The sequence below is a fragment of the Rana temporaria genome, chromosome 10 (genome assembly GCF_905171775.1).
Source record: "Rana temporaria chromosome 10, aRanTem1.1, whole genome shotgun sequence".
NCBI classification, from domain to species: Eukaryota; Metazoa; Chordata; class Amphibia; order Anura; family Ranidae; genus Rana; species Rana temporaria.
Window position 1 is genome coordinate 94,380,747 of NC_053498.1, and position 27,961 is coordinate 94,408,707.

General features: G+C 42.3%; 1 protein-coding gene across 2 annotated transcripts; it reads left to right on the top strand.

Annotated features, from left to right (window-relative positions):
* LOC120915325 (lysoplasmalogenase-like protein TMEM86A) lies at positions 1–26,461 on the top strand. Of its 2 annotated transcripts, XM_040325729.1 has the most exons (4): positions 1–183; positions 5,817–5,867; positions 18,199–18,457; positions 25,801–26,461. In XM_040325729.1, exons 1-4 carry the CDS (start codon positions 133–135, stop codon positions 26,220–26,222), a joined length of 783 nt encoding a protein of 260 aa, XP_040181663.1. In that variant the 5' UTR covers positions 1–132; the 3' UTR covers positions 26,223–26,461. The 2 variants fall into 2 exon arrangements, with proteins under 2 accessions (XP_040181663.1, XP_040181664.1); XM_040325730.1 differs by lacking the exon at positions 5,817–5,867 and having other exon boundaries at positions 2–183.
* Positions 26,462–27,961: the final 1,500 nt, after the last annotated feature.

Sequence of the window (27,961 nt, forward strand, 5' to 3'; positions counted from 1 at the left end):
GAACTGATTACAGGTTAAAGTGTAACAAATGCACAATGTGTATTGCACACTGAATTAATTCATCTTCAATCCCAGAGAAGAGAGGTCGTCAATCAAGTTTTTATGTGATTTGCATTATAAAGTCTAAAAGACATGGATATCCTAGAGACAAACTCAAGATATAGGAAAAGCTCTCTGAGTAATGTAAGTTTGGAAATGGTGAAAGATGCCATGAAAAGGGTGCAGCTCAAAAGTAAGACTGAATCACCTTTGATTCTTTAACATGTAGTTACATTTTTTTATTTTATGGATAACATTAATACTGCAATACAGGTGGAGAAAATAATCAGTTTATGTAAATATAATTTATTGTTTATTTGTACTTTTATGTCTCTAAATGTTTTTGGAATATCTGCCACATTTAAAGGGAAATTGTTGTATTTTGTATTATACAATATGGGAGCTATGGCTAATCTTTCTGCAGTTAGACACTTGTCTGGGAATTCTCAAACAGGCAAAATATTGAATCTACCTGGAGTTATTTCATAGTGGTAGACTGCATTTGGTATTCAATAGCCAGTGACAGGATAATTTAGACCATAAATAGGAACAATACACGTCCGGCTAGGTTTTTGTTGTACAGCATTTTAGAAAAAAGCAGAGATTGTTTTTTTCCGGTTACAATTATATTGCATTCACGTTCTAAGCAACAAAATCTGCAATTTACCTATACAACCTCTGGAACATTGTTCTGTGATATTTAAATATCCAGCCAACTTACATTAATATGAAAGACCTGTTAGTGACATCCTTGTATAGTCAGTACATGTCAAAGTTTCCACGTGAAGAGACCTTGGGCCTGATTCAGATAGAGATACGACGGCGCTGATACGCCGTCGTATTTCTGAGATCCGACGGTCGGATCTATGCAACTGATTTATAAGAATCAGTTACGCATAGATCTCCCTTAGATCCGACAGGTGTAAGTGACTTACACCGTCGGATCTTAGGCTGCAATCTCCCGCCGGCCGCTAGGTGGCGCTTCCATTTGTATACGCGACGAATATGCAAATAAGGAGATCCGCCGATTCAGAAACAAACGCCCGCCCGTCGCTTTTTTGTTATGTCGTTTGCGTTCGGCTTTTTCCGGCGGATAGTTACCCCTGCTATATGCGGCGTATCCTATGTTAAGTATGGCCGTCGTTCCCGCGCCGGGTTTTGAAATTTTACATTGTTTGCGTAAGTCGGTCGCGAATACGGATGGACGTAATTTACGTTCCCGTCGAAACCTAGCGACGTCATTTGGAGCAATGCACGCTGGGAAATTTAGCCGGCGGCACATGCGCAGTTAAATCGGCATGGGGACGCGGCTGATTTAAATACTACACACCCCCTAGCCGCGGCATTTGAATTCCGCCGGGGGATTTACGATCCGCCAGCTTTCGGCACTGTCACGCTTTAAATGAAAATTACGCGGTCGCTCGACGTTGCTCCCAAACAAAATTGACGTCCTTTATTTCCCACAAATAGAGCTTCCTTTTGGTGGTATTTGATAACCTCTGCGGTTTTATATTTTTGCGCTATAAACAAAAAAAAAGCGTCAATTTAGAAAAAAAACACAATTTTTAACTTTTTTCTATAATAAATATCCCAATTAAAAAAAAAAAATTCTCAGTTTAGGCCGATACATATTCTTCTACATAAAATCGCAATAAGCGTATAGCGATTGGTTTGCGCAAAAGTTATGGTGCCTACAAAATTGGGGATAGAATTATGACATTTTTTATTATTTTATTTTTTTACTAGTAATGGCGGTTATCTGTGATTTTTGTCAGGACTGTGATATTATGGCGGACACATCAGACACTTTTGACACATTTTTGGGACCATTCACATTTATACATTGAACAATGCTATAAATATGCACTGATTGCTGTATAAAAGTGACTGGCAGGGAAGGGGTTAACACTAGGGGGCGAGGAAGGGGTTTAATGTGTTCCCTTGGAGTGATTCTTACTGTGAGGGGGAGGCGACTGACTGGGGGAGGTGACCGATTAAACTATGTACAAGGGACACAGCATCGGTCTCCTCTCCCTGACAGGACGTGGATTACACACAGAGATCCACATCCTTGGCTGTGTAACGGCCAAACGCGGGTAACTGGCGCACATCGCGGCTGCCAGGCACGCGCATCGGCACCTCAGTGCGCGCCCCCCAGTGGCTGAAGGAGCTTAGGACATCAATAGACATCCTCCCGGACTTGAAGAGCCACCTTGTGGCCGCCATTTGACAATGGCCCGGGCTCCAAGAAGTTAAAGGGCTCATGCATACGTGCTCAAAAACTTTGCTTTTACAGTTTTTTATTTTTTATTTTTCTCTGCCTCTAAACGCCCCTCAATGTTAGCCTATGTATCGATTCACATTTAACAGCGTTTAGAGGCAGAAAAAACCCCACCAAAATCATGTTCAGAAGAGAAGCTTTTTAGTGTATATGTATATGTATATATATACACACTAATGGACAGAATAAATGAACATTCTGACCAATAAAATGCATTAATGCCTGGTGCATAAACTTGCATGCAAGAACGCAGCTTTTTACCACATTTTTCTGCTGCTTAATTTCTGCAGGAGAAAATACAGTGTGCACGTGGCTTATAATTTCTAATGACAAATGTTTACATCTTTCTGTCTAAAACCTATTAAGAACTTTGGCTTCAGACTAATGCCTGGTACACATGATGAGATTATCGAACAAATGATTGTTCAATTATTTTTTTGCAAACTAATCTCACATCAGAAATGAAGAGTTTACTAAAGTTACGAAAATTCTCGTACGACAATAATTAAATGTATTTTCAAACTACAACTGTACTTATTAACCAGAAGTTGTACGATCTAGTATCGCACAAGAAAAATGTTTGTGTTTGTCCCATTGGTTAATATCTTTCCTTTTTGTTTTTGTCCAGATATATTCCTACCACCCAGTGGAACACTAGAGAGCTACAGCTCCCTGTTGGCTTTCTTTCCTTTTGTCCAGATAATATCAGATGAACTGCCGTGATTGAAAGCTGTATACCAACGATCAGATTATTGTACAATCGCTTTGAAAGCAGTATTTTTCGGACAATTTTCTGATCATGTGTACGGGCCATAAGTCTTAAGACTAGAAGGGATGCTAATCTAAATTCAGAATTACTACTTGTAGTCATGCAGCTTATGTGTGCACCACCAATATTATAGCATCATACCTGAGAACTTTTGAAAATCAATGACACAGAGATGTGCATGGTGGCTGCTCATAGAGTATAGCAATAAAATGGCACCTGGTACACAGGCTGTGATGTATACAAAGGAAGGCTCTGATCGCACACACGTCTTTTTTTGTGGCCAGAAGGCAAGCAAAGATGAATGCACAGCCCACCCACTTCCACCAGGCCTGCCCATGTGCTTCTCCATAGACGACTTTAATTATGGGCTGCTTCACACCAGAACGCAGTGTAAGAAAGGCATGCTCCATTCACGTTTCGCACACCACGTTTAAATGCCTTGCATGTGGATGTTAATCTAATGTTATCACCCCCAAAAGCAGTGCGTTTTTGGGCACCAAATCACATGATACTGCAGTATCATGCGATTTGGTGCAGCACGTTTTTAAAAGTAGTGCATGCGTACTTTTTTAGTGTAGTGGTGCGATTTGCAGCCCATTCAGATGAATGGGGTTGCAAAATTACACAACACGGGAATGTGTGGGTTCAAACCTGTGCGTTTCAGTATGATCCTTGTGTGAGCCGGCCCTGAGAGTAATGATGTTGATGTCACTTCTCCAGTAAACCAATAATCCAGATATATGGCAGTGTAACGTCTAGATATCAAGGTCAAAGTTTGAGAGTTCCCAGCTATGAAAATCATTTTGATAAATTATTTACAGAATAAATGCTCCAGTTGGTTTTTGGTACCAGAGCTTTCTCAGCTCTGATTTAAAGGCCAAGTTCACATTTGTTTACTTTTTTTTCTTCTAAATTCCAGCTCCCCTATGTACCAATATAGCATTAATGTACTTCTTTTGCAGAAATAAAGCTTTCCATTTATTCTACACCTCACTGTCCTCATAGCTGATTAAAAAAAACTTCTCCATTACTTCTGCCTTACTTCCTGGACAGACATGACACAGAAAAGAGTTGACCAGCTGACCTCATTAGCATACACTTTGCATCCTTCTGCCTACCCAACCTCTTCCAGGTGCACGTTTTTTAAATTAAATGCCCATGTACTACACAGTTGATGGTATATCTCAAGGAGGTTGTACAATCAGATTGTATGGTGAGCTTTGCAGAACTCAGGACACAATTCTCCTGTTTTCAATAATACAGCTCTATCCACATAGGCTGTTATCTGATCGTTCAGCACACTCCAAATGAACAATCTATTCAAGATGAAAGTTAAAGGAATTGTAAATGAAAACATTTTTTCACCTTAATGCAATCTATCTGATGTTAACACTACCCCCGAGCCCCCGTTTTTCTTACCTGACCCGTCGAAAGTCCAGCGCGGTCCTGAGATCCTTTGCGCCGCTCAGCCTGGCCGCTGATTGGCTAGAGCGGATAGATTGAGAGCAGCGCAGCCATTGGCTGGCGCTGCTGTCAATCACATCCAGTGACGCGCCGAGGGGCAGAGTGATACAGTGAGCGGCTATGGCCGCTCGCTGTATCACGGGAGCGTGCCCGCAATTACTCACTACCATGCGAGCTCTCGCATGACTGTGGTCAGTACTTGCGGGGAGGACCAGAGACAGCCGCCGAGGGACCCCAGAAGACGTGGAACGTAAAAAAAAAAATCCTTTACAACCGCTTTAAGGTAGAAAAAAAAATATGCCTGTGTATTTGAGAACAGTGATAACTGATTGCATTTAATTAAAAAAATATGCATCTGGTAGTTGGAGGGTGGATGATGCATGGTGTGTGCTAATGAGGTCAGCTGGTCATATCCTTCCTGTGTCATGAACTATAGTCTGTCCAGGAAGTAAGGCAGAAGTAATGGAGACTTTTTTTAATCTGCTATAAGGACAGTGAGGCGAGCGTCTGTAGAATAAATGGAAAGCTTTATTATTTATGCAGAAGAAGTACATTAACCACTTGCCGCCCGCCAATGACATCGGCAAAGTGGTTGCTTAATCCTGACTGGACGTCATATGACGTCCTCAGTATACTGAGCCGCTGCGTCCCCCCGGGGGCGCGCATCGCGGCGATCGTTGTTGCAGAGTGTCAGTCTGACACCCCGCAACACCGATCTAGGTAAAGTGTCTCTCACGGAAACACTTTACCACGTGATCAGCCGTGTCCAATCACGGCTGATCACGATGTAAACAGCAAAAGCCGGTAATCGGCTTTTCCTCACTCGCGTCCCCTCTGAGGATGCCCACTGGACCACCAGGGATTCCACTAGATCACCAGGGATTTCAATCAAAGGTATGCCACCCTAGACCACCAGGGATGACACAAAATGGATGCCAATCAGTGCCACAATGGATGCCAATCAGTGCCCACAATGGGCATCACTGATTGGCAGGCATTGTTTGGCACTGATTGGCATCCATTAGTACAACACAGTGCCTATCCCTGCCCATCTGTGCCACCTATCCGTGCTGCCCATCAGTGCCGCATATTGGTGCCCATCATCAATGCCATCTCATCGGTGTCCATCAGTGCCAGTCAGTGCAGTACCATCAGTGCCCATTAGTGAAGGAGAAAACGTACTTATTTACAATGTTTTATAACGGAAACAAAAAAAAATGTTTTTCTAAATTTTCGGTCTTTTTTTTTTTTTTTTTTTTGCAGAAAATACAAATCCCAGAGGTGATCAAATACCACCAAAAGAAAGTTCTATGTGTGGGTACAAAATTATAAAAATTTAGTTTGGGTACAGTGTAGCATGACCGCGCAATTGTAATTTAAAGTGCAACAGCACTGAAAGCTAAAAATTGGTCTGGGCGGGAATGTGTATAAGTGCCCTGTATGGAAGTGGTTAATGTTATATTGGTACATAGGGGAACTGGGATTTAGAAAAAAAAAAGGATTAACAAAGACCTGTTTAGCTATGAAATGCTGAGGATGATGCATGGTCACTCAAAGATAAAATGACACATCCAAATCACTGGTAAAATACTGGGTACCCCATAAATTGTACATGATTTTCTGACTCTCTGAATGTGAATTATACATCAGACAGGAGGCTCATATCTTATGCATTATCTTTCTTTAATAATGCCCATAGCAGAAATACAGTAAACATTTATTGTAACTTAAAAAAATTCAAAGAACTACCCTTCCCAGCAGTCCCTGGGCCAGTGTAGCCCCTCCCAGACCGTAGCCTATATAAGGGACTGTCTGAGGTAACCTATTCCTCTTTCTTTCTGCTCATAGCCAGAACTCAGATAAGTACATTACTCTATGTTTATAATTTTTATGTAGGCTTGCTTGTTATTTGGTTATCAGCAGCCTTTTTTAATTTGTGTAGATCCTAATGTCACATCGTCTTTCCACAGGGTGCTGGGGATCCCCCCCCCCCCTCTCACCCCGGCTTTTATTACAGCTACGGAGGTTTTTCCCTCCTCCGCTATTCCCTTCAACTTCCACCTGTATCTGTATATACCCTCTGATCCCCTCAGACCTTCATCTGTGTGTTGTTCTATCAACCTTCTGTCTTATGAAGCACAACTGATATTTCTAAAATGATAAACGTTTAGTTTTTGCTGTATGCTTTTCCCACTTTGCTATCTGTGCCACCCGTTTTTTAGAGAACGCGGTTTCATCTGATGTGTACATCTTACAGTCAGTGGGCTTCTTTATTTGTTTATTTTACAATATACCGCTGCTTTGCTTCTTTTGTTTCCCCCCGGTGCGCTCTGCACACTGCTCGTTTTCTGACTGGAGGTAGGACGGCGCCATTTTAACATCTCGGCGCCTTTTTTCCTACCTCCCTTCTTCTCCTTCTCCTCAGAGCGTCTCATCTCTGAGGGGGGCGTGGCGGTGAGGATCTCCCTGCACCAATCGCGCTATTGTCGCGAATCGACGGCGCCATTGCTGCGGACCTGTCCTGGGGACCCCATCCTCCGTGTGCTAGACCGTCTCTCCCCATCGCCGCCACGCCAGGGTGCGGGCGGCTGTATGGTTGGAACTCTGTGTAGATCTCACTGATCTATGCGAATCACGTTAGGCCGTAGTCTCGCGAGACTACGGCCCCGAGCCTCACGTCTAGCTCCCCTTGTGGTGGGGAATATCTCCCCTCATCTAACTTCGGTCACTCACACCAGCGGGTGGGGAATTCCTCCCCTCCCCTGCTTCTGTCACTCCTTCACCTTCAGTCACATTAAACATCAGTTCTTGTTCTGGGAATTTATTCCCCTGTAGTCTATTCTACATATAATGAATATATTAATACATGTAAATTAATAAATTTTAATAATTATACGAATGAATAAATTATTGACTTATTAAATAAATATAAATAAATCAATGAACATAAATGTCTATAAATAAATAATTTATACAATCTATATGATTGAATGAATAAATAAATAAATATATAAATATATATAATAAACAAATTTTAAAATATAAACTATTAAACTATACTTTATATATAATTGAATAAATAAATATATATATATATATATATATATATATATATATATATATATATATATATATATATAAATTATATAAATAAACAAACAAATTATAACAATAATTGAATAAATTATAGAAATTACTATACAAGTTATAGTACATAACTTCCGTATCTTCCTGTGCTGCACGGCCGTGCTGTCCGCAGACAGCTGACTCCTCTCCTGTGGCTGGCGACAGATCCTTTACTCCCTACTGGTGCCACTGAAGTGGTGGACGCAGCCCTGGAAGGCCCTACCTACCTCAGTGCTGCACTGGTTCCTGAGCTGGTCGGTAGGTCCGTCCAGACTACCAGGGCATCGGTTGTTCCAACCCACATGCACCCCTATGTCCGGATCTCCCGGCAAGGATATAACGCCCCTGAGTAGGGCATGGCATCCCGTATGCGCCGTCACATTAATGTGGCCTCCGTCTCCCCGGCAGGGGAAGTAATTAACATGCCCCAGGCAGTACCCTCCCAGGACTGCCGACCCATTGACTCCCCGACAGGGGAAGTAAATAACATACCCCAGGCAGTACCCTCCCAGGACTGCCGACCCTCTGACTCCCCGGCAGGGGAAGTACATAACATGCCCCAGGCAGTACCTTCCCAGGACTGCCGACCCACGGACTCCCCGGCAGTAGAAGTAAATAACATGCCCCAGGCAGTACCCTCCCGGGCCTGCCGACCCACTGCCTTCCCGGACTCCAATCGACCCCCGAGCCTCGGGGAGATGCACATGCAGAGGCAGCGATCCGCTAGACGGACTGAGCCAGACTCCTCGTGGACTCTTCCAGAGTCGTCCGCGGAGTACGAGGCGGCTAACACCTTTGAGTCTGAGGATGAAAATGACAAAAAAGATATATAAGTGTAGCGCTTAAAGTGATATGTTAAATATCAAAATACCATGATAAATATAATAAAATTTACACAAAAATGAATAAATGTGAAACATAAATAAACAGTTTGTGCAACCCTTTGGGAAAAAGGGTGATACCAATAAATGAATAATGTAATATACTTGATGTGATATCCAGTGAAAACCAAAGTCCGACAAAACTTAGTGTTCAAAATAATTAATAATGTTGAAGTTCATTATTTCCACATTTCATTCAAGTGAGTGAGAAAAAATGAAGAAGATGCGTGACTTCTAAAACAATAAAATCCCACCACCGATAAAAGTGCAGGCTTACCGGAACTTATTGACCGCTAGTGGCGTATGCCAAGAGAGGTCAATCAAGGCTTATTATCCGTCATAATAAGCCTTGATTGACCTCTCTTGGCATACGCCACTAGCGGTCAATAAGTTCCGGTAAGCCTGCACTTTTATCGGTGGTGGGATTTTATCGTTTTAGAAGTCACGCATCTTCTTCATTTTTTCTCACTCACTTGAATGAAATGTGGAAATAATGAACTTCAACATTATTAATTATTTTGAACACTAAGTTTCGTCGGACTTTGGTTTTCACTGGATATCACATCAAGTATATTACATTATTCATTTATTGGTATCACCCTTTTTCCCAAAGGGTTGCACAAACTGTTTATTTATGTTTCACATTTATTCATTTTTGTGTAAATTTTATTATATTTATCATGGTATTTTGATATTTAACATATCACTTTAAGCGCTACACTTATATATCTTTTTTGTCACTTTTGCTTTTTTGAATAAGCTGTGTTAGCAGCTACCATTATCGCACTACAGGCAGCGCAGGGTATTCACTTTTCTGAGGATGAAAATGATAATGATGATGATTATGTGAGCAGTGGGCACATGGCGCTCCATGACGACGCCAACCCTAGGTCCCAGGGTAAAACCTTATTGGACTCTTGTGGAGTACCATTTTTCGATCAGGAGGTGATTGGCCACCCACACTCCGGTGACTGGGCACCTCTACCTGAGGTGATCCAATAGATCGAATGCTGGACCCGGAGATTGATCGGTACGCTAACCGGACAAGTTGAGGGTGGAATACTCACCCTTCCATTACCAAATACGGTGGTGCTCACTCCAGAGGTGGATCCCATAATCATTCAGTATTCCAGGAAGGGAATAGAGAGGGCCTTTGGGACCTCACAGTACTGGGTCTTAGATCTCTGGACCTATCACCTAACCCTACGCCTTAGTGAGCAGGCTACCGCCTCTGTAAGCCGGTTGACCTAGCACAATGGGATCACGCTAATTGATGATATCTTTAAGACGGTAGGACAAATGGAGTTATATTACCAGGCGTATACCTGGTTCACCATCCCATTCGGTTTTTCAAACCTAAACACCGTCCTAATGGACAACAGGTTGCTAGACCTTGGACCAAACAGCCGATAGTAGAGATGGACCCGCTCTCTTTGAACTTCCTCAACAACATCTTCCCGATCAGGAAGAAGAAAGGCGGTTTTTCGTCCGGTGGGAGCTTGAGGAATCTCACCAACTTACTGCCCTGTGGAACAAGGGTGAGGTTGAACATCTACTTGAACGACCTACTTCTAATGGCTGGTTCCCCTCTCCTAGCGAGCGAACACGCCTCCTGGATGGTCGGATCGCTTCGCGATCTGGGACTCCTCATAGATCACGAACACCTATCATCTCCCCATTTCAGGAGATAGAGTTTTTGGGGTTCTTGGTGGACACCAACCGAGCGACCCTTCGGCTACCCATACCCAATTAGCCGCCATCCGCAAAGACATCAGTATCATGCTGGGCAGCAGCGGGTGTCCTTACGCGGACTGACTCGCTTAGTCGGCCTGTTCCCGGTGTCAATCCAGGCCACTCTCCAGCCCCTCTTCACTGTCGAACCCTCCAGAGACTCGAGACTCTACATCTTCGCTAGGGGCTTCGCTATACAAACTAAGTGAAGCCATGGTGGACCTACGGTAGTGGTTACGTCATGCCGTCAAACGGAACGGCGAGACATTTTCAACTCCTCACCGGATTTTGTCATAGGGTCGGATACCAGCCGCCTCGGCTGGGGTGCTTGGTGCAGTCCCTCGTCCTCCGGTAGGACGTGGTCCGCAGAGAACCCTCGGCTGCACATCAACACGTACACCCCTGACGGCCTTTTTTGCCATCGGAAAGTCTGTTGCCACGCACGTCCATCTGCTGTGTGCTATTGCGTTCGGACAACGTACCCGCAGTCCGGTACGTCGATCGCTTGGTGGGCCCCTGATCCAGAATCCTAGCGGATCTAGTAAGACTTCGGGCACTTCTGCCTGGAATGCAACATCGTCCCGATTGCGGGATATGCCACAGACTATCCCTATAGGGTGGCAGATTGGATTCTCGTTACCTGACCGATTCCAACGATTGGCGACCGCACCGGTCAGGGTCCCTGATCCTCGCTCACTTCGCGGATCCTTCTCTATGCACCTGTTCGTTTCCCGTATCAACCACCAGTTTCCGCGCTCTTACAACCGGAGGCCGGATCCGGAGGCGCACCATGTGGACGCCCTCCACCAAACGTGGTTACAGGGGACACATTACGCGTTCCCCTGTCCCCGGTGACCCTCAGGGTCCTCCTTCACTTAGCGAGCCGGAGGGCATCAGTCGTGCGGTTCACTCCATGGTGGCCGACGCAGCCATGGTTTCCCCTCCTTCTGAGGATGACGGTGGAACTCTCCAGGTTGTTTCCTCATTCCCCCCACCTCCTCGCTGGTCCGAACGGGGATCTGCACCCTCTACTCACGAAGCACATCCTACCTCTCCTCACATGGTTAGTATCGGGGTTACTTGGTGTGATCAACGACGGGTCGACCCCGTTCAAGCGCCAGGGTCTGTAATAGCCAATTATCGGGTGGACTCTTTGGATCCGTTGGTGTGTCAATTTTGAAGGCGTTAAGTTTAAATCGCCCAATGTACCAGCACACTTGGGATTTTTCCAAGGTCATAATCATGTTCTCGGGCTGGGGGACGTTGACACTCTGTTTTGAGGTTACTGTCTTTCGAGCTTACTGTCTTCTTGTGTCTGATTTCCATCATCGTGGGTCAGACGTCAAGGCTTTGGACATATCCAGGCGTCATTCCTCGCCTCAGAGACAAGTCTTTTTCCGTCGTGCGTTGGACCAGACGGTACTTCAATCGGTTTTCTACCCGTTCTTCCCCGCACATCCACAACTGTATGTGGTCCGCTGTCTACAGACTTATATGTCCTTGACAGCCTCGCTGCGATCTTCGCAAGTCTTTCAACTCCTCGTTTCCTACGTTAATCCTCTCTTCCCGGTTTCCTCTGTGACTTACTATAGCGGCGGACTGTTGTCAGCGACCGCTTTTCCGCCAATCCCGCTTTGAACAGGAGGTACACATATCTATGTCAGTGTTGTGGATTATTTTGATTGTTATTGGTCATATGCATTGTTATAGCTTTGAACTTGCATAAGATATGAGCCTCCTGTCTGATGTATAATTCGAGATTTTCCTAGCTTGTGACGGAAAATATTAATTATATGAAGACAGGAGGCGAGTATCTTCCCTCCCAACCCAACCCTGTCACGAGGTTGTCTCTCTCTCGTTCTAGACTGATGAACCACGCACCCTGCAAGTCGGAGGCTGGTACGCCCCGGGAGTTCGTTTTCACTATCCCCGTTGGGATTGCTGTCCGTTTCGATCCATGGGTTTAGTTCACCGCAGATGGAGGTTCCTACTGCGTTCCAGATCCGGAGTCGGGATGCCGTTGACTGAATCTGTTGGTCCATGTTCCTGAGGACAACTGACCGGTCGGCTCCGAATGGTTTGGGTTTCCTATAGTCCCCGTTGGGATGAAGCTGGTCCGGATGAAGTTGGTCCGTGTTGGCCTTGTCTTTTAGTTTCCTCCAGATTCGGATGTTGTGTTCCGGTCGGAAGGTTCCCGGGAGCCGCGGAGATGTATAATTGGACTTTCGGTTCCTGTTTACACTAATTCGCATGAAGAAAGAGGAATAGGTTACCTCAGACAGTCCCTTATATAGGCTACGGTCTGGGAGGGGCTACACTGGCCCAGGGACTGCTGGGAAGGGTAGTTCTTTGAATTTTTTAAGTTACAATAAATGTTTACTGTATTTCTGCTATGGGCATTATTAAAGAAAGATAATGCATAAGATACTCGCCTCCTGTCTTCATATAATTAATATTTTCCGTCACAAGCTAGGAAAATCTCGAATTATGTGGTTAGGGTTTTATTCACACTGGTGCAACTTCTGATGCGACTTGAGTTTTCAATAGTGCCCATTTTAATCAATGTGGCTCAGAACAGTGCGATTTTGGAAAATGTTCCTGTGCTACTTTGGTGTGATTTACAGTGTGACCTGGTCCCATAAAATATAAGTCGCATTGCATAATCGCACTGTAAGTCGCATCAAAGTAGTGTGAACTAAATCAATTGCAAGCTTTGCATAACAGTTATGTTAAACTTACATACGCTAGTCTTTTATACTACCTGTGCAATTTGGATTGATTACTTGCAATAAACTACCTGAACCTCTCGAGTCTCTGAGCCTTGTCCTCTGGGGCTACTTGAGGACTGAGGTTAAGAACCACTGTTGTAGAGCAATGTTTCTCAACTCCAGTCTTCAAGTACCCTGAACAGGTCATGTTTTCAGGATTTCCCTCGGCGCCCTCCTTCCACACTGGGAGCAAGCATGAGATGGCGCACACAGTGGGACAAATTGCACAGTAGGGATAGGATTAAAACTTGAGTCTACATACAATGTGTAGAGGTCAGAAGTATGTAATGTGCACTGTGCAAGGGTCAGGAAGTGGGTAACATACAGAGTGCTGTGGGCAGGTATATTTAATTTATGTATACATAGTGCAACAGTCAGCAATTGCAATTCTCTACATGCCGTTTAAATCTATGGTTGACTCAGACATAAATCTGATTTCATGATCTGTTCACTCCTCTATTGTCCTAGACATGGCAATGGCTAATTCAAAACCCCACTGCTGCACCCTAACCTCCAACCCAAGCAAAAATCACTGCCAAAAGGAAACCCTCCAGTGCCTCAGGCAACCTCTAAAAATCAAAAATGTGTACTCCAAGGAAGAATATCCTCCACCAACCAAAACAAGTTCAAAGCATTTGTCCCCTCTCACTGTTAAGCAACCACCCTTTCCCAGAAAAAAACTTCCCTCAGGCAAACACTGGAGAGAATGGACAGCCACACACACCTAGTCTTATAGGGAAAGCTAAAGCTGTCAATCACCATCTGTGTGCTGGGGAGGGGGCTTGCCTAAGATTCTGTGATGTTGGCATAACCTGTGAGCAGTGACTCATGGATATAGCAGAGGGAGGAGGGAGTAGATAAGAATCGCATTAGGTGCTTTGTATTGGGGCTACTGCACACTGTAGAGGGATATGCTTTGTTTTTCATATCCAAGTCTAAAAGTGGCTGTAAACCTCGAACAGATTCAATATCTCTAGCGAGGCAGCTCCCACACAGCAAGACTTCCCTCATTGGGCATCTAACAGTACCTCAGACCATAGAAATTCAGAAGGAACACCAGACCAAAATCAGATAAGTGTCCAAGATATATATATATTTGTTGGTTAAAAAAAAGTCATATAAAAACAGCAAATGTGTTTCAAGGACAACATTCCTCCCCATTCACTAAGACTCAACACAGGATAACATTTTGATGGATCCAGAGAAAACAGTGACTTCACAGATCTGTTGTATAGTATATTAGCACTAGTATTACATTCTCTGCATGAAGTAACAACCTGACAGCAGTTACTGAGCAACAATAAATGGGGGCACCCAAATACCTGCCCCCTACTCATTCACAAAAAAAGTTAAAGCGGTGGTTCACCCTCCATATCACCTTTTTAGCATAAAATGAGGCATAGTAGCGCGAGCTACAGTATGCCTGTCTTTATTTTTTTATCCCCGTACTCACTGTGCAATCGTAGATACAAGATTACGACTCCCCGCGGGGAATGGGCGTTCCTATGGAGAGGGAAGGTGATTGACGGCCGGCTCTGGCACGTCACGCTCCCCGAAGACAGCCGGAACAGGTCTCGGTTCTTCACGGCGCTATACGGCGCCTGCGCACAGACTATGCACAGGCGCCGTGAAGCGCCAAGTCCTATTTCGGCTATTTCCGGAGAAGCGTGACGTGCCAGAGCCGGCCGTCAATCACCTTCTCTCTCCATAGAAACGCTCATTCCCCGCTGGGAGTCGTAATCTTGTCTCTACGAGTGCACAGTGAGTACGGGGATAAAAAAATAAAGACAGGCATACTGTAGCTCGCGCTACTATGCCGAATTTTATGCTAGAGGGAAAAAAAAAAAACATTTTTATTAATAGGGTGAACCCCCGCTTTAAGTGTAAGTAAAAACACAAACACAATTTTTGACAAATATTTTAAGAAAAAAAAATGCATAAAAATGTCTCACAATGTAAAGCCATCGTCAATCACGATGTGCAGCAATGTAGATCCCGCTGCCAGAACACCAGGCCAGGAGCGTACCCTGCTTGGTCCTGGATCACCAAAGGGGGGGATCCTAAATGGACTACAAGCACATTAACCCTCACTGTAAAGCCAAAACCGCTCTCTCTTTCTCATAATGTGCCCTAACTGCAGGTCAGATCAGCTAAATTCTGCAAAATGGCTATCTTCCTAGACTGGCAGTTATAGTACAGAAACCTAGGATCATACCTCAGGGATCACTTCTATGATTTTTTTTTTTTTTTTCGTTTTACTTGTAATAAATTTGTAAAGATTTCAAACAAACTTCCTTTACATTGTCATTATGGGGTATTGTGTGTATAGTTTTGAATAAAATAATGATTTTAATAAATTTTGGAATAAGGCTGTAACATAAGAAAATGTGGACAAAGTGAAGTGTTGTCAATACAATGCAATGCAATGTAAATTGCACTGGTAATCTGGATTGATTTTGCACTATTTTAAGTCACACCTTTTGCGAGTATATTGTATAGGATCTTAATTTAATTACGGTATTATACTATGTGCGATCTGTCCTCTTTCCTCCAATGGGTATGAATTCAGTTGAGTTCCTGGAGAAGAGGGTCCTGCTGTGACACACATTGTACACCATCCTTTACCCTATGATGAAGGGCAAGCTTGTATGACCTCATGATGTTTAGAAGTCTCTCTGTCTGATAAGCCTCAGTGGTGAACAAGATCGTTACTTTGTGTATTTTGTACAGAAACATTGGAAGGGATTGCACATAATTTTGTACTTTATTTGAAGGACACTGTTTATTTCACATAATAAAGTGACATCATTTTACAATACGACATGTAATATCAGTAGCGTTACATGTTTTTGGATTGCTGTGTAAAATTAAAGCACAGAGAGAGACTACAAACTCCATGCAAACAGTGTCATATTAAGGACTGAACCCTGAGTGCCAGTTGAGCAACAGTGGTAGTCATAAAACCATGTGCTTACAGCTTATACCTTACATCAGGGGTCTCAAACTCAAATTACCTGAGGGCCACAAGACAAGTTTTCATATGCCATGAGGGGCCGCATGCAAACTTTCAAACTTCAAAAACAACAGTACTGGTGTCAGCGAACACATTATTAACCCCCAGCACTGGTGTCAGCGAGCGCATTATTACCACCAGCACTGGTGTCAGCGAGCGCATTATTACCACCAGCACTGGTGTCAGCGAGCGCATTATTACCACCAGCACTGGTGTAAGTCAGGGTTTGACAAATTTGCTTGGAATCTCGGAGCCAGCTAAAAAAGTTAGGAGCTAGAAAAAGCACCCCGTCCCGACGAGCTTGCGCGCAGAAGCGAATACATACGTGAGCAGCGTCCGCATATGTAAACGGTGTTCAAACCACACATGTGAGGTATCGCCGCGATTGGTAGAGTGAGAGCAATAATTCTAGCTCCTCTGTAACTTAAAACATGCAACCTGTAGATTTTTTTAAACGTCGCCTATGAAGATTTTAAAGGGTAAAAAAAGTTTGTCGGCATTCCACAAGCGGACACAATTTTGAAGCGTGACATGTTGGGTATGAATTTACTCGGCGTAACATTATCTTTCATAATATTAAAAAAAATGGGGATAACTTTACTGTTGTCTTATTTTTTAATTAAAAAAAGTGTAATTTTTTCCCAAAAAAGTGCGCTTGTAAGACCGCTGCGCAAATACGGCGAAACAGAAAGTATTGCAACGATCGCTATTTTATTCTCTAGGGTGTTAGGATAAAAAATATATATAATGTTTGGGGGTTCTAATTAGAGGGAAGAAGATGGCAGTGAAAATAGTGTAAAATGACATTAGAATTGCTGTTTAACCACTTGCTTACTGGGCACATAAACCCCCTTCGTTCCCAGGCGAAATCTCAGCGTCCGGCACTGCGTCGCTTTAACTGACAATTGCGCGGTCGTGCGACGTGGCTCCCAAACAAAATTGGCGTCCTTTTTTCCCCACAAATAGAGCTTTCTTTTGGTGGTATTTGATCACCGCTGCGGTTTTTATTTTTTGCGCTATAAACAAAAAAAGAGCAACAATTTAAAAAAAATATATATTTTTTTTACTTGTTGCTATAATAAATATCCCAATTTTTTTTTAAAAAACTATTTTTTTTCTCAGTTAAGGCCGATACGTATTTTTCGACGTATTTTTGTAAAAAAAAAATAAAAATCGCAATAAGCGACTGGTTTGCGCAAAAGTTATAGCGCCTACAAAATGGGGAACAGAATTATGATTTTTTTTATTATTTTTTTTTTTTACTAGTAATGGCGGCGATCTGCGATTTTTATTGGGACTGGGATATTGCGGCGGACGTATCGGACACTTTTGACACAAATTTGGCGCCATTCACATTTATACGGCGATCGGTGCTATAAAAATGCACGAATTACTGTATAAATGTGACTGGCAGTGAAGGGGTTAACACTAGGGGGTGAGGAAGGGGTTAACTGTGTAGCCTGGGTGTGTTATAACTGTGTGGGGGGAGGGGGGTGACTGGGGGAGGGGACCGATGCTGTGTCCCTATGTACAAGAGACACAGATCGGTCTCCTCTCCTCTGACAGCACGTGGAGCTCTGTGTTTTCACACAGAGCTCCACGTCCCTGCTGTTACCGGGCGTGTCACCGACGATCGCGTGTACCCGGCGGACATCGCGGCCGCCAGGTACACGCATCGGGTCTTCGGCGATGCGCCGGGACAGTTTTTACCCGCCGCGCGCCACCCAGTGGCGCGCGCGGGTAATGCACATAAAGGCCGTTTTTAAACGGCCACTTGGCACTTGAGAGCCGCGCTGTGGACGTATTTCGTCTATAGCGCGGATCTCAAGTTGTTAACTTGTAATGCTTAACTTGTAATACCAACGGCCACCACCAGATGGTGCCAGCTCACATCTGGTGGTAATAACTTGTAATACCAACGGCTCACCACCAGATGGGGCCAGCTCACTTCCCCTCACTTCCACCCTGCCTGGGGGCCATTTATAACTGGTCCGCGGGCCGCAAATGGCCCGCGGGCCGGTACTTTGAGACCACTGCCTTACATGTATAACATTTTGGTGTCATTTTGTTTTAATGTAGGGTTATGTGAAGATCACTTTATTTAATTATGTTTCTTTCTCACATAGGTAAGAAGTACTGTTCCAAAACTACTTCCCTTCCTAATGACCGCTTGCAATTATTTTGTGCTGTGGATTCCCCTCTCAGAGCCAAGCTGGTACAGTGCACTTATTAAGTGCCTACCAATCATCTGTCTGAAGTTTTTCATTGTTGTCCACTCCATTGGCTCAAGAAAGTTCAGCTCATATGCGAAGAAGATCTTTCTGGGATTAGTCTTCTCAGCAGCTGGAGATGTTTGCCTTGTTTGGCCAGAATCTTTTCAACTTGGTAAGATCTGCCAAGTATAGTTATTTTGAAATTGGCAAAGCCGTGTTAGTTTATGAAATTCTAAAAAAAAGATTCAGTGTATAGGGATTTTTATCGTTTTTTGTAGCCTTCCCTAGATTCTATCCAATATTCTGAGGAGGTGAGCTATAATTTGGATAGAGGAAGACCAGTTGATATAGTGTCTAAATTTCACTAAGACATTTCTTACAGTACCCCACAAATGATTAATTTACAAATTAAGCCCTTGTGGCATGGAAGATATGGTATGTACCTGGATAGAAAACTGCTTGCAGGCACACGTCGGGTAAGTGGTGATTAGGGATGAGCTCGATGTTCGAGTCGAACGTAAGTTTGCCTGTTCGCCAAATACCGAACATTGTGGGGCGTTCGCAGGAAATTTGAGCGCTCGCGGAACGCGCTATAATGAACAGCGAGACCATCAATACACTGCAAGATCATAGTGCATTGACGGCTGCTGATTGGCCAAAGCATGGACCTGACCTGCATGCTTTGGCCAATCACAGCGCACTCTGCTGTGAGAGCCATGATTGGCCAAAGGCTACAGAGTTCACACCCCACACTATGTAAGGCTGCTTACACAGCAGCCGTACATATTTTGTGAATGAGAGCAGCAAAATCACATTTGTAAAGGAAAACATTTCATTTATAACTGCTCATGGCTGTAATGTTTTTGCCAAATCCCAGCAATATAGATAAAAGTCATTGAAAAAAACGGCATGGGTTTCCCCCCAGTCAATTACAAGTCTCTTTGGGTCTGTATGGATATTTAGGGGAACCCTGCACCAATTGAACGGGGGCCCCCCAGTATATTACCAGGCCCTTCAGGTCTGGTATGGATATTAAGGGGATTCCTGTGCCAATTTTTTTTATTAAGAAATGGCTTGGGGTCCCCTCAAATCCATACCAATCCCTTTAGGTCTGGTATGGATTTTAAGGGGAACCCAGAGCCAAAATAAAAAATTGAATAGGGATCCCCCCGAAATACCCACCAGACCCTTATCTGAGCATGCAACCTGGCAGGCTGCAGGAAAAGGGGGTCGAGAGAGCACCCCCCCTCTTGCACTGTACCAGGCCACATGCCCTCAACATGGGGAGGGTGTTTTGGGGTTCCTTGTCTGGTGGTTGTGGGGGGTCTGCGGGCAGGTGGCTTATTGGAATCTGGAAGCCCCTTATAACAAGGGGACCCCCAGGTCCTGGCCCCCACCCTATGTCAATGGGTAATTGGGTACATTGTACTCCTACCCATTAACCAAAAAAAGGGACAGTGGTAAAAACGACAAGAGACAGTTTGGGACAAGTCCTTTATTAATTAAAAAATAGTAGATGAGTAAGCAATAGCATGCAATGCCAAATTGCAGCATGCAAGGCCAGCAGACTATTTGTGTGCATTAAAAATATTTACTTAAGAGATAAAACTATAATTCTACCACTTTACAAAACCCTGGTTCAGCCACATCTTAAGTTTGCTGTTCAGTTCTGGTCACCAATCCTCAGGAAGGTACTCAAACTAGAGAGAGTCCAGAGAAGGGCAACAAAGCTAATAAGAGGGCTGGAGGACCTCAGTTATAAGGAACCCCTACAAACTCTAAACTTAAAGTGATTTTAAAGGCAGAAGTTTTTTTTTTTATCTTAATACATTCCTTTTGTGTGCAGCAGCAGCCCCCTCAGCCCCTCTAATACTTACCTGAGGTCCCTCTAGATCCAACGATGTTGCAGAAATGTCTTGGCTGCCTGGACATCCCTCCTCATTGGCTTATACAGCAGTGTGGTGCCATTGGCTCCCACTGCCATTAATCAAAGTCAGTCAGCCAATGAGGAGAGAAAGGGGGTGGGGCCGGACCACAGCTCCATGTCTGAATGGACACAGGGAGCTGTGACTCTGGGTGCCCTCATAGCAAGCTGAAGAATGGGGGACGCGATCGGTCACAGGAGCTGAAGAACGGGGAGAGGTGTAAACACACCTTCCCCGTTCTTCACAGTGGCGCTGTCATTGATCGTCTGTTCCCTGATATAGGGAAAGGCGATCAATTACGTCACACGTCCAGCCCCGCCCCCCTACAGTTAGAAACACATATGAGGTCACACTTAACCCCTTCAGCGCCCCCTAGTGGTTAACTCCCAAACTGCAATTGTCATTTTCACAGTAAACAATGCATTTTTATAGCACTTTTTGCTGTGAAAATGACATTGGTCCAAAAAATTTGCCAAAATTGTCCAATGTGTCTGCCATAATGTCGCAGTCATGAAAAAAATTGCTGATCGCCGCCATTAGTAGTAAAAAAAAAATTATTAATAAAAATGCAATAAAACTATCCCCTATTTTGTAAACGCTATAAATTTTGCGCAAACCACTCGATATACGCTTATTGCGATTTATTTTACCAAAAATAGGTAGAATACGTATCGGCCTAAACTAAGGGAACATTTTTTTTTTTTATATATATATATTTTTGGAGGATATTTCTTATAGCAAAAAGTAAAAAATGTTGCATTTTTTTCAAAATTGTCGCTCTATTTTTGTTTATAGCGCAAAAAATAAAAACCGCAGAGGTGATCAAATACCACCAAAAGAAAGCTCTATTTGTGGGAAAACAAGGACGCCAATTTTGTTTGGGAGCCACGTCGCACGACCGCGCAATTGTCGGTTAAAGCGACGCAGTGCCGAATCGCAAAACCTGGCCGGGTCCTTTAGCTGCATTTTGGTCCAGGTCTTACGTGGTTAATAAGTTATTTTTCAATCACATTATTTTTCTCAGTTGTTTACTTTGAGGCCTCGTTCATACCATGGTGCAGACAGAGACGTCAGTTTTTCTGAATGCATTCTGCAGATGCACAAAAACCCAATGGGGTTGATTTACTAAAGGCACCTCCACTTTGCACTGCCAGTGTACTTGTAGTGCAAAGTGGATTTGCCTTTAAATAACCCTCAATGGCTCTCTCAATCTCTAATCTTCTCTATGTGCCCTGTTCACACTATGTGAAAATTGTTCCTGTGCAGGAATAAGCAACGTGTATGCAGTTTTCTGCACAGGAAAAAAAAATTGACATGACATTACCCATTGGTGTGAATATAGGGCACAAAACTGACGCGCATTGAAAACTGATGTCAACGTGTATAAAAACTGACGGAATCGTGCATGAAAACTGATGTCTCTGCAAATGAAATATGTGCAGTTTTCCCATCAGTTTTTAATTAACATTAACTAGCTTTATACCAGATTTGTATAGCAAATTGTGTTGATTTTTCAAAACTTGAAATGTACAGAATATCGGCACCTGATATTGGCTCTCAGCCAACAGTGCTCCTGTGCCCGTGTATGGTATCCAAAAAGAGTCTATCCAGGTCTATCTTTTTGGATACCATACACGGGCACAGGAGCACTTCTTTGAACAACCCAGCAATGCAATATTGATAAACTATATAATACTGTATGCTATGCACATGCACAGGAGCACTTTTTTATGCATCCATGGGTCACTGATAATCTATACAGGATCATAAAAGTGGGAATTGTACTTCTTTGCACAGTAGCACTTTATATTAATTATCATCATTGTTTATGCTTTTATATATTTATTTTTTATATATTTAATATATGTGTTCATGTATTGCACTATTGTCACTTTCCACTGTTAGGAAAGACTTTTTTTTTCCACTATTAAAGGTTTTTATACGTTTCTTTTCACACTGGTATAGTGTATGACTTTGGAATATATTTATTTATCCACATTTGCATGATATATTAGGCTTGTTTAACGCTTGCAGCTGATAATTAAGGCAGTTTGGATTAGGCTGGGTTCACACTTGTCCGACAACGATCCTTTAGGCTGGGTTCACACTACTACACTACTTTCATCCTACTTTGCTCTGCTACATTGGTCCTACACTGATCCTACATTGGTCCTACATCGGTCCTACATTGGTCCTACATCCATCCTACTTTCATGAACAGGATACTACTTTGATCCGACTTTGTGATAGTCTGACTTGTTCTTTGACCAATCAAAACAATCCCAGAGTGAGATAAATTCCTTTTACTGCTGCTGTAATCACAAGTCGGATGTCAAAAGTCGGATGGTTAGGACAAGGCTCCTACTTTGGTCCAACTTCAATGATATTCAATGGGCTGAAGTAGGATCAATGTAGGACCAAAGTAGTACAGGGAGCATTTTCAAAGTCGGACCGACTTGTGTAGGACCAGTTAAGACAGCTCTCATAGGGAAACATTGATTTTCACACGTCATGCTACATGAGCTCCCAATGTAGGACCGTTGTCGGACAAGTGTGAACCCAGCCTTAGGCTGGGTTCATACTACTACACTACTTTCATGCTACATTGGTCCTACATTGATCCTACATTGGTCCTACATCCATCCTACTTTCATGAACAGGATACTACTTTGGTCCGACTTCAATGATATTCAATGGGCCTGAAGTAGGATCAATGTAGGACCAAAAGTAGTACAGGGAGCATTTTCAAAGTCGGACCGACTTGTGTAGGACGCTACATGACGCTCTCATAGGGAAACATTGAACACAGAGCAAAGTAGGATGAAAGTAGTGTAGTAGTGTGAACCCAGCCACATTGGGAGCTCATGTAGCATGACGTGTGAAAATCAATGTTTCCCTATTGAGAGTCGTCTTAACTGGTCCTACACAAGTCGGTCCGACTTTGAAAATGCTCCCTGTACTACTTTGGTCCTACATTGATCCTACTTCAGCCCATTGAATATCATTGAAGTCGGACCAATGTAGGAGCCTTGTCCTAACCATCCGACTTTTGACATCTGACTTGTGATTACAGCAGCAGTAAGAGGAATTTATCTCACTCTGGGATTGTTTTGATTGGTCAAAGAACAAGTCAGACTATCACAAAGTCGGATCAAAGTAGTATCCTGTTCATGAAAGTAGGATGGATGTAGGACCAATGTAGGATCAATGTAGGACCAATGTAGCAGAGCAAAGTAGGATGAAAGTAGTGTAATAGTGTGAACCCAGCCTCAGTGGAGGCTCACAGGACTTTATATTTTAGTGTGCAATACTTATTTTTCCGCTGTGTATGTGTGTGTGTGTATATATGTATGTATGTGTGTGTGTGTGTGTGTGTGTATATATATATATATATATATATATATATATATATATATATATATTTAAAAGGTCAGACAAACCAGCCAAACACAAATGCAACTAGCAGGAGGAGAAAAATAGATGCGTGGAACTATGCATCCCTTAAATGCAAGTGCATAAGTGAAGGCATGGTAAGAAAAGACCAGTCACAAGAAAAATGTATTTGAACAAGATTTTAAATATGAACAAATGAAATAATGACCACAATACTGGAAAAATTCTATATGCAAATTATATAAATCTATTAAATCAAATTGAATTAAATAACAGTGCAATTGCTGACCCCAAATGAATAATACAAATTTATAATACAAATACATTTAAATAAAGCATGGATAACATTTAGGAAATAGATGAGGAGCTAGAGGATATCATAAACTATAATTTGATGGACTAAGAGCCGGTTCACACACAGGCGGCATGACTTTGGGGGCGACTAGGCAAGGCGACCTCAAGATGACTTGAGAGGCAACTTGCAAAATGACTTCTGTATTGAAGTCGTACAGGAACCTTTTTCTAAGTTGGAGCGACTTGAGTTGCTCCTATTAGAACGGTTCCATTGAATAGAGCGGACCGCGACTTGTCAGGCGGCTGAGTCGCCTGACAGGTTCGCCCCTATGTGAACCGGCTCTAAAAGAGATATTGGACTAGTTTGTTTAAAAACAATGAATAAGCTTTGGGGGAGGGGTGAAATGGGTTCGGGGCATGGCCTGGTTGGAGTCCAGGCTGAGAAACACCGGCATAACTGTGTGCATGCTCTGTTTAATACGTGGGGCAGACTATCCATAGGCTTAGAGATCGCTTTTGTGAACATTTAAGTGATATTAGGAATCATAAGTCTATTACATGAGGGTGATCTGTCATTAGTTCAAGTACAAGTCATTTAAAGAATTAAAGCACCGTTGAGGGGAGGAGATGTATTCCACCTCCTGTGTGAGCCTAGGTTCACATTGATGCGATTTGACATGTAAAATTGCATAATATATAAATAAAGTGAAGTCATTGGCCTTCTTTCACTATCTTGGTGCTACAGAGCACATTTTATATAACAGATTATTAAATGGTCACAGTGTCACCATAATCATTTTACATGTAAAATATTTTACAAATATAAAAAGTTAGCAGCCGCTTAAAAGCAATAAATTGCACAATAACATAAAAACAAATAGTAAAACATACACAAATACTTTCAATAAGTCTTGTTGTTTACTGAAGCAGCGCTATTATCACTCCTCTGACGTGACCAATCTTTCTTATAAAACTGTTCATAAGAGAGGTAAGTGAAGGATATATGGATATGATATTTTAATTAATTATGTGTGTGTAATATAAATATATCTATACAGTATATATATATATATATATATATATATATATATATATATATACACACACAGGGATTTTTTTCAGGGGGAACTTGGGGGAACTCCGTTCCACCACCTTTGGTGCATGCTCACCACAATCACTTGTAAACACAGAAGTCTGGTTTCTGTGTTTACAAGTGACAGCTCTGGACTCTGTGTGTAACCCCCTGAACTCTGCACTCTGTATGTAATGCAATTCTGGTATTTAATGCCCCTTTAAGACCCTTCTACTGTTTGTGAAATCTGAACAGGGTCGTGGTTGAGTTCCTGCACCTATTTTCTGAGAAAAAAGGCTCTGTGTGTATATATATATATATATATATATATATATATATACAGTATATATATATATATATATATATATACAGAGCTTTTTGTGGAACTGGGTTCCCCCAAGTTCCCCCTGAAAAAAAGCCCTGTATGTATGTATGTGTGTGTATATATATATATATATATATATATATATATATATATATATATATATATATATATAATGTGTGTGTGTATGTATACATGCAAATATCTTTTGGTTCTATTGTATCTTTTTTTCATTCTTTTTGTTGTTTATGTAGTTTATATGTGTGTTCAATGAATGTCTGTTTGGCAGATAAATTAGGCACCAATTACATTCAGCTGTACCTTTTGTATTAAAGGGTTAACTTCACAGGTGCAGTTTTTTAAATTACTATAAAGATATATAAACTGGTTATGTTACAAATATATGACAGGCATGATTGTCCCTGTATTTCTTGTTTCTGCCTTTCAGCATAGTTCCAATGTGATTACAGAAGCATTTTTTATTTATAGCACGCTTTGCTCTTTTTCAGGAATGGTGATGTTTGGATTGGCCCATATCTTGTACACAATTGCCTTTGGCTTCCATCCTTTAAATATTCGTATCTTCATCATCTTCGCTCTCTTTTGTGCCACCTTTTACTCTTTGACTGTCTCCTACTTAAGTGGACCTTTTATTTATATGGTGGCTGGCTACTCAATGTTGATCAGTACCATGGCATGGCGGGCGCTGTCCAAGCTGAAATCCCATGAATTTTCCTGGGCAAATATGTCTGCTGCATTAGGTGCCATATCCTTCATGATCTCTGACTGTGTACTTGCAGTTGACAAATTCTGTTTCCCATTTTCCAATGCGAGGGCTATTGTCATGTCAACATACTATGGAGCCCAAATGCTAATCTCCCTATCAACAATTAGACCAACTCAAGATGATTATTTGTGGAAGTCCAGATAATATAAACACTCCTGGGTTTGTAAAAAATATATTATAATAACCTTTTCAGAGTTTACTGAAAGAGATAACTATACTATTCGGTGTATAGTAAAGGAGAAAATGCAACATACAACAACTGAGAGTAACCAAGAAGTTATAATCTTCATTTGTTTTGTCTGCTTAAAAGGGAAATTTGATTGGTTGGATTATTGCACATTGAAAATGAATTGTTTTAATAAATATATCCATATTTATCTTTGTATTTGCTCCCTTTGACAATGTACTAAAATGAAAAAAACAAAACAAACGATTATTGTACAAAAATTACATTTAATATGTAGATTACTTTGCTAAAAAAGTCCATGTGATGTTGTAGTGGAATACAAAAAAAATGCATTTTATCATTAGGGGTGTAAGACTCCATGCACACTAGCAGTTTTTTTTTCTGCTCCTAGAAGCTAAATTGTGTTATCCTATGTGTCCATGCACACTACTTTTGGCTATTAGCGTTTTTTGAGCTTCAGGGTCTAGGAGCAGAAAAAAAAATGTTTTTGTAGAGTTGCTTGGAGCGTTTTTTCCATCAGAAACGCTGGAAAGTGCTCCCAAACGCTACTAATAGCATTTTTTTTTTTTTTTTTTTTCATTTAACTGCAAAAACGCAAATAAAACGCTGATGCTCCTAAACACGACTACAAAAAGCTATTACCAGCGTTTTTTATCCAGCGTTTTTAGTTTAACCACTTTACGACTGGCCCATAGCCGAATGATGGCTACAGGGCAGTTCATTAATTCTGGGAGGGCGTACACCGGTCACTGGATTCCGGGGTGACCCAACCACATAAAATATACCGCGACTGGGAGGGAGGTAGCTTCTTCTGTAGGTCTGGCCACTGCAAGAGGAAGTAGAGACCCTCAGCAGCTCCTTTTATCACTTGCCAAGGGACATCCAGAATCTTCCCTGGATTCCAATTGGACGACCTAAAACTTAATGCATATATTTTAAGTGACAGTACACCCACCATCCTAAACACTTAAAACATATACAGCTAACCTGCATCTTGCTATTAACCAGGGCTTGGTGTCCGCAGTCCCAAGAAAGTGGGCTCAGATGGTGCGCCCCCTTTTGTACATTATATGCTAAAAGCTCAAAATAAAGAACCTTGGCCATTAAAAGCCAATACAATCATATATGCTGTAGAGTCTTATTTTAAAGTATTTAATTGTAAATATTGTGTTTGCTTTTTCAGATAAGGGGATAGGTATGTGCAGTCCTGGTGTTTTCTAAACTAAACACTACTAGTGTTCTGATTTCTCTCAATACCCACTGTTCCTCCTTCCCCTACAATACTCTTGCTGCCTCCAGCCACAGATGGTCAATGGTGATGGTGGCCAGAGAAACAATATAAGAAAAAAGTTATTAGTCAATAATTTGTGAGGCTTGGTAGTATCTCATGGTAATTATCAGCCTCTAGATGACAGCTTGGAGTCTCCCATTTGAAATAGTCTAAATTGCACCCATGGCAAAGGATCACTGGCTAGACAAGGAACAGAGTGGATGAATTTTATCTTAAAAATATTCAGCTGTTCTGCTTGGACCTTAGAAGAAAGGGGGACACCCTGGACGCTTGCCCTGAAAATGTTAATGCAAATAAAAAAGTATCAAGTATGGCATTCAATTATTTTTGTTGCAAGTGCACAAATACAGCTCCATTCATCTCAAGTATTTTTATGTGCAAGCACTAGATGGCGCTATCTGATAA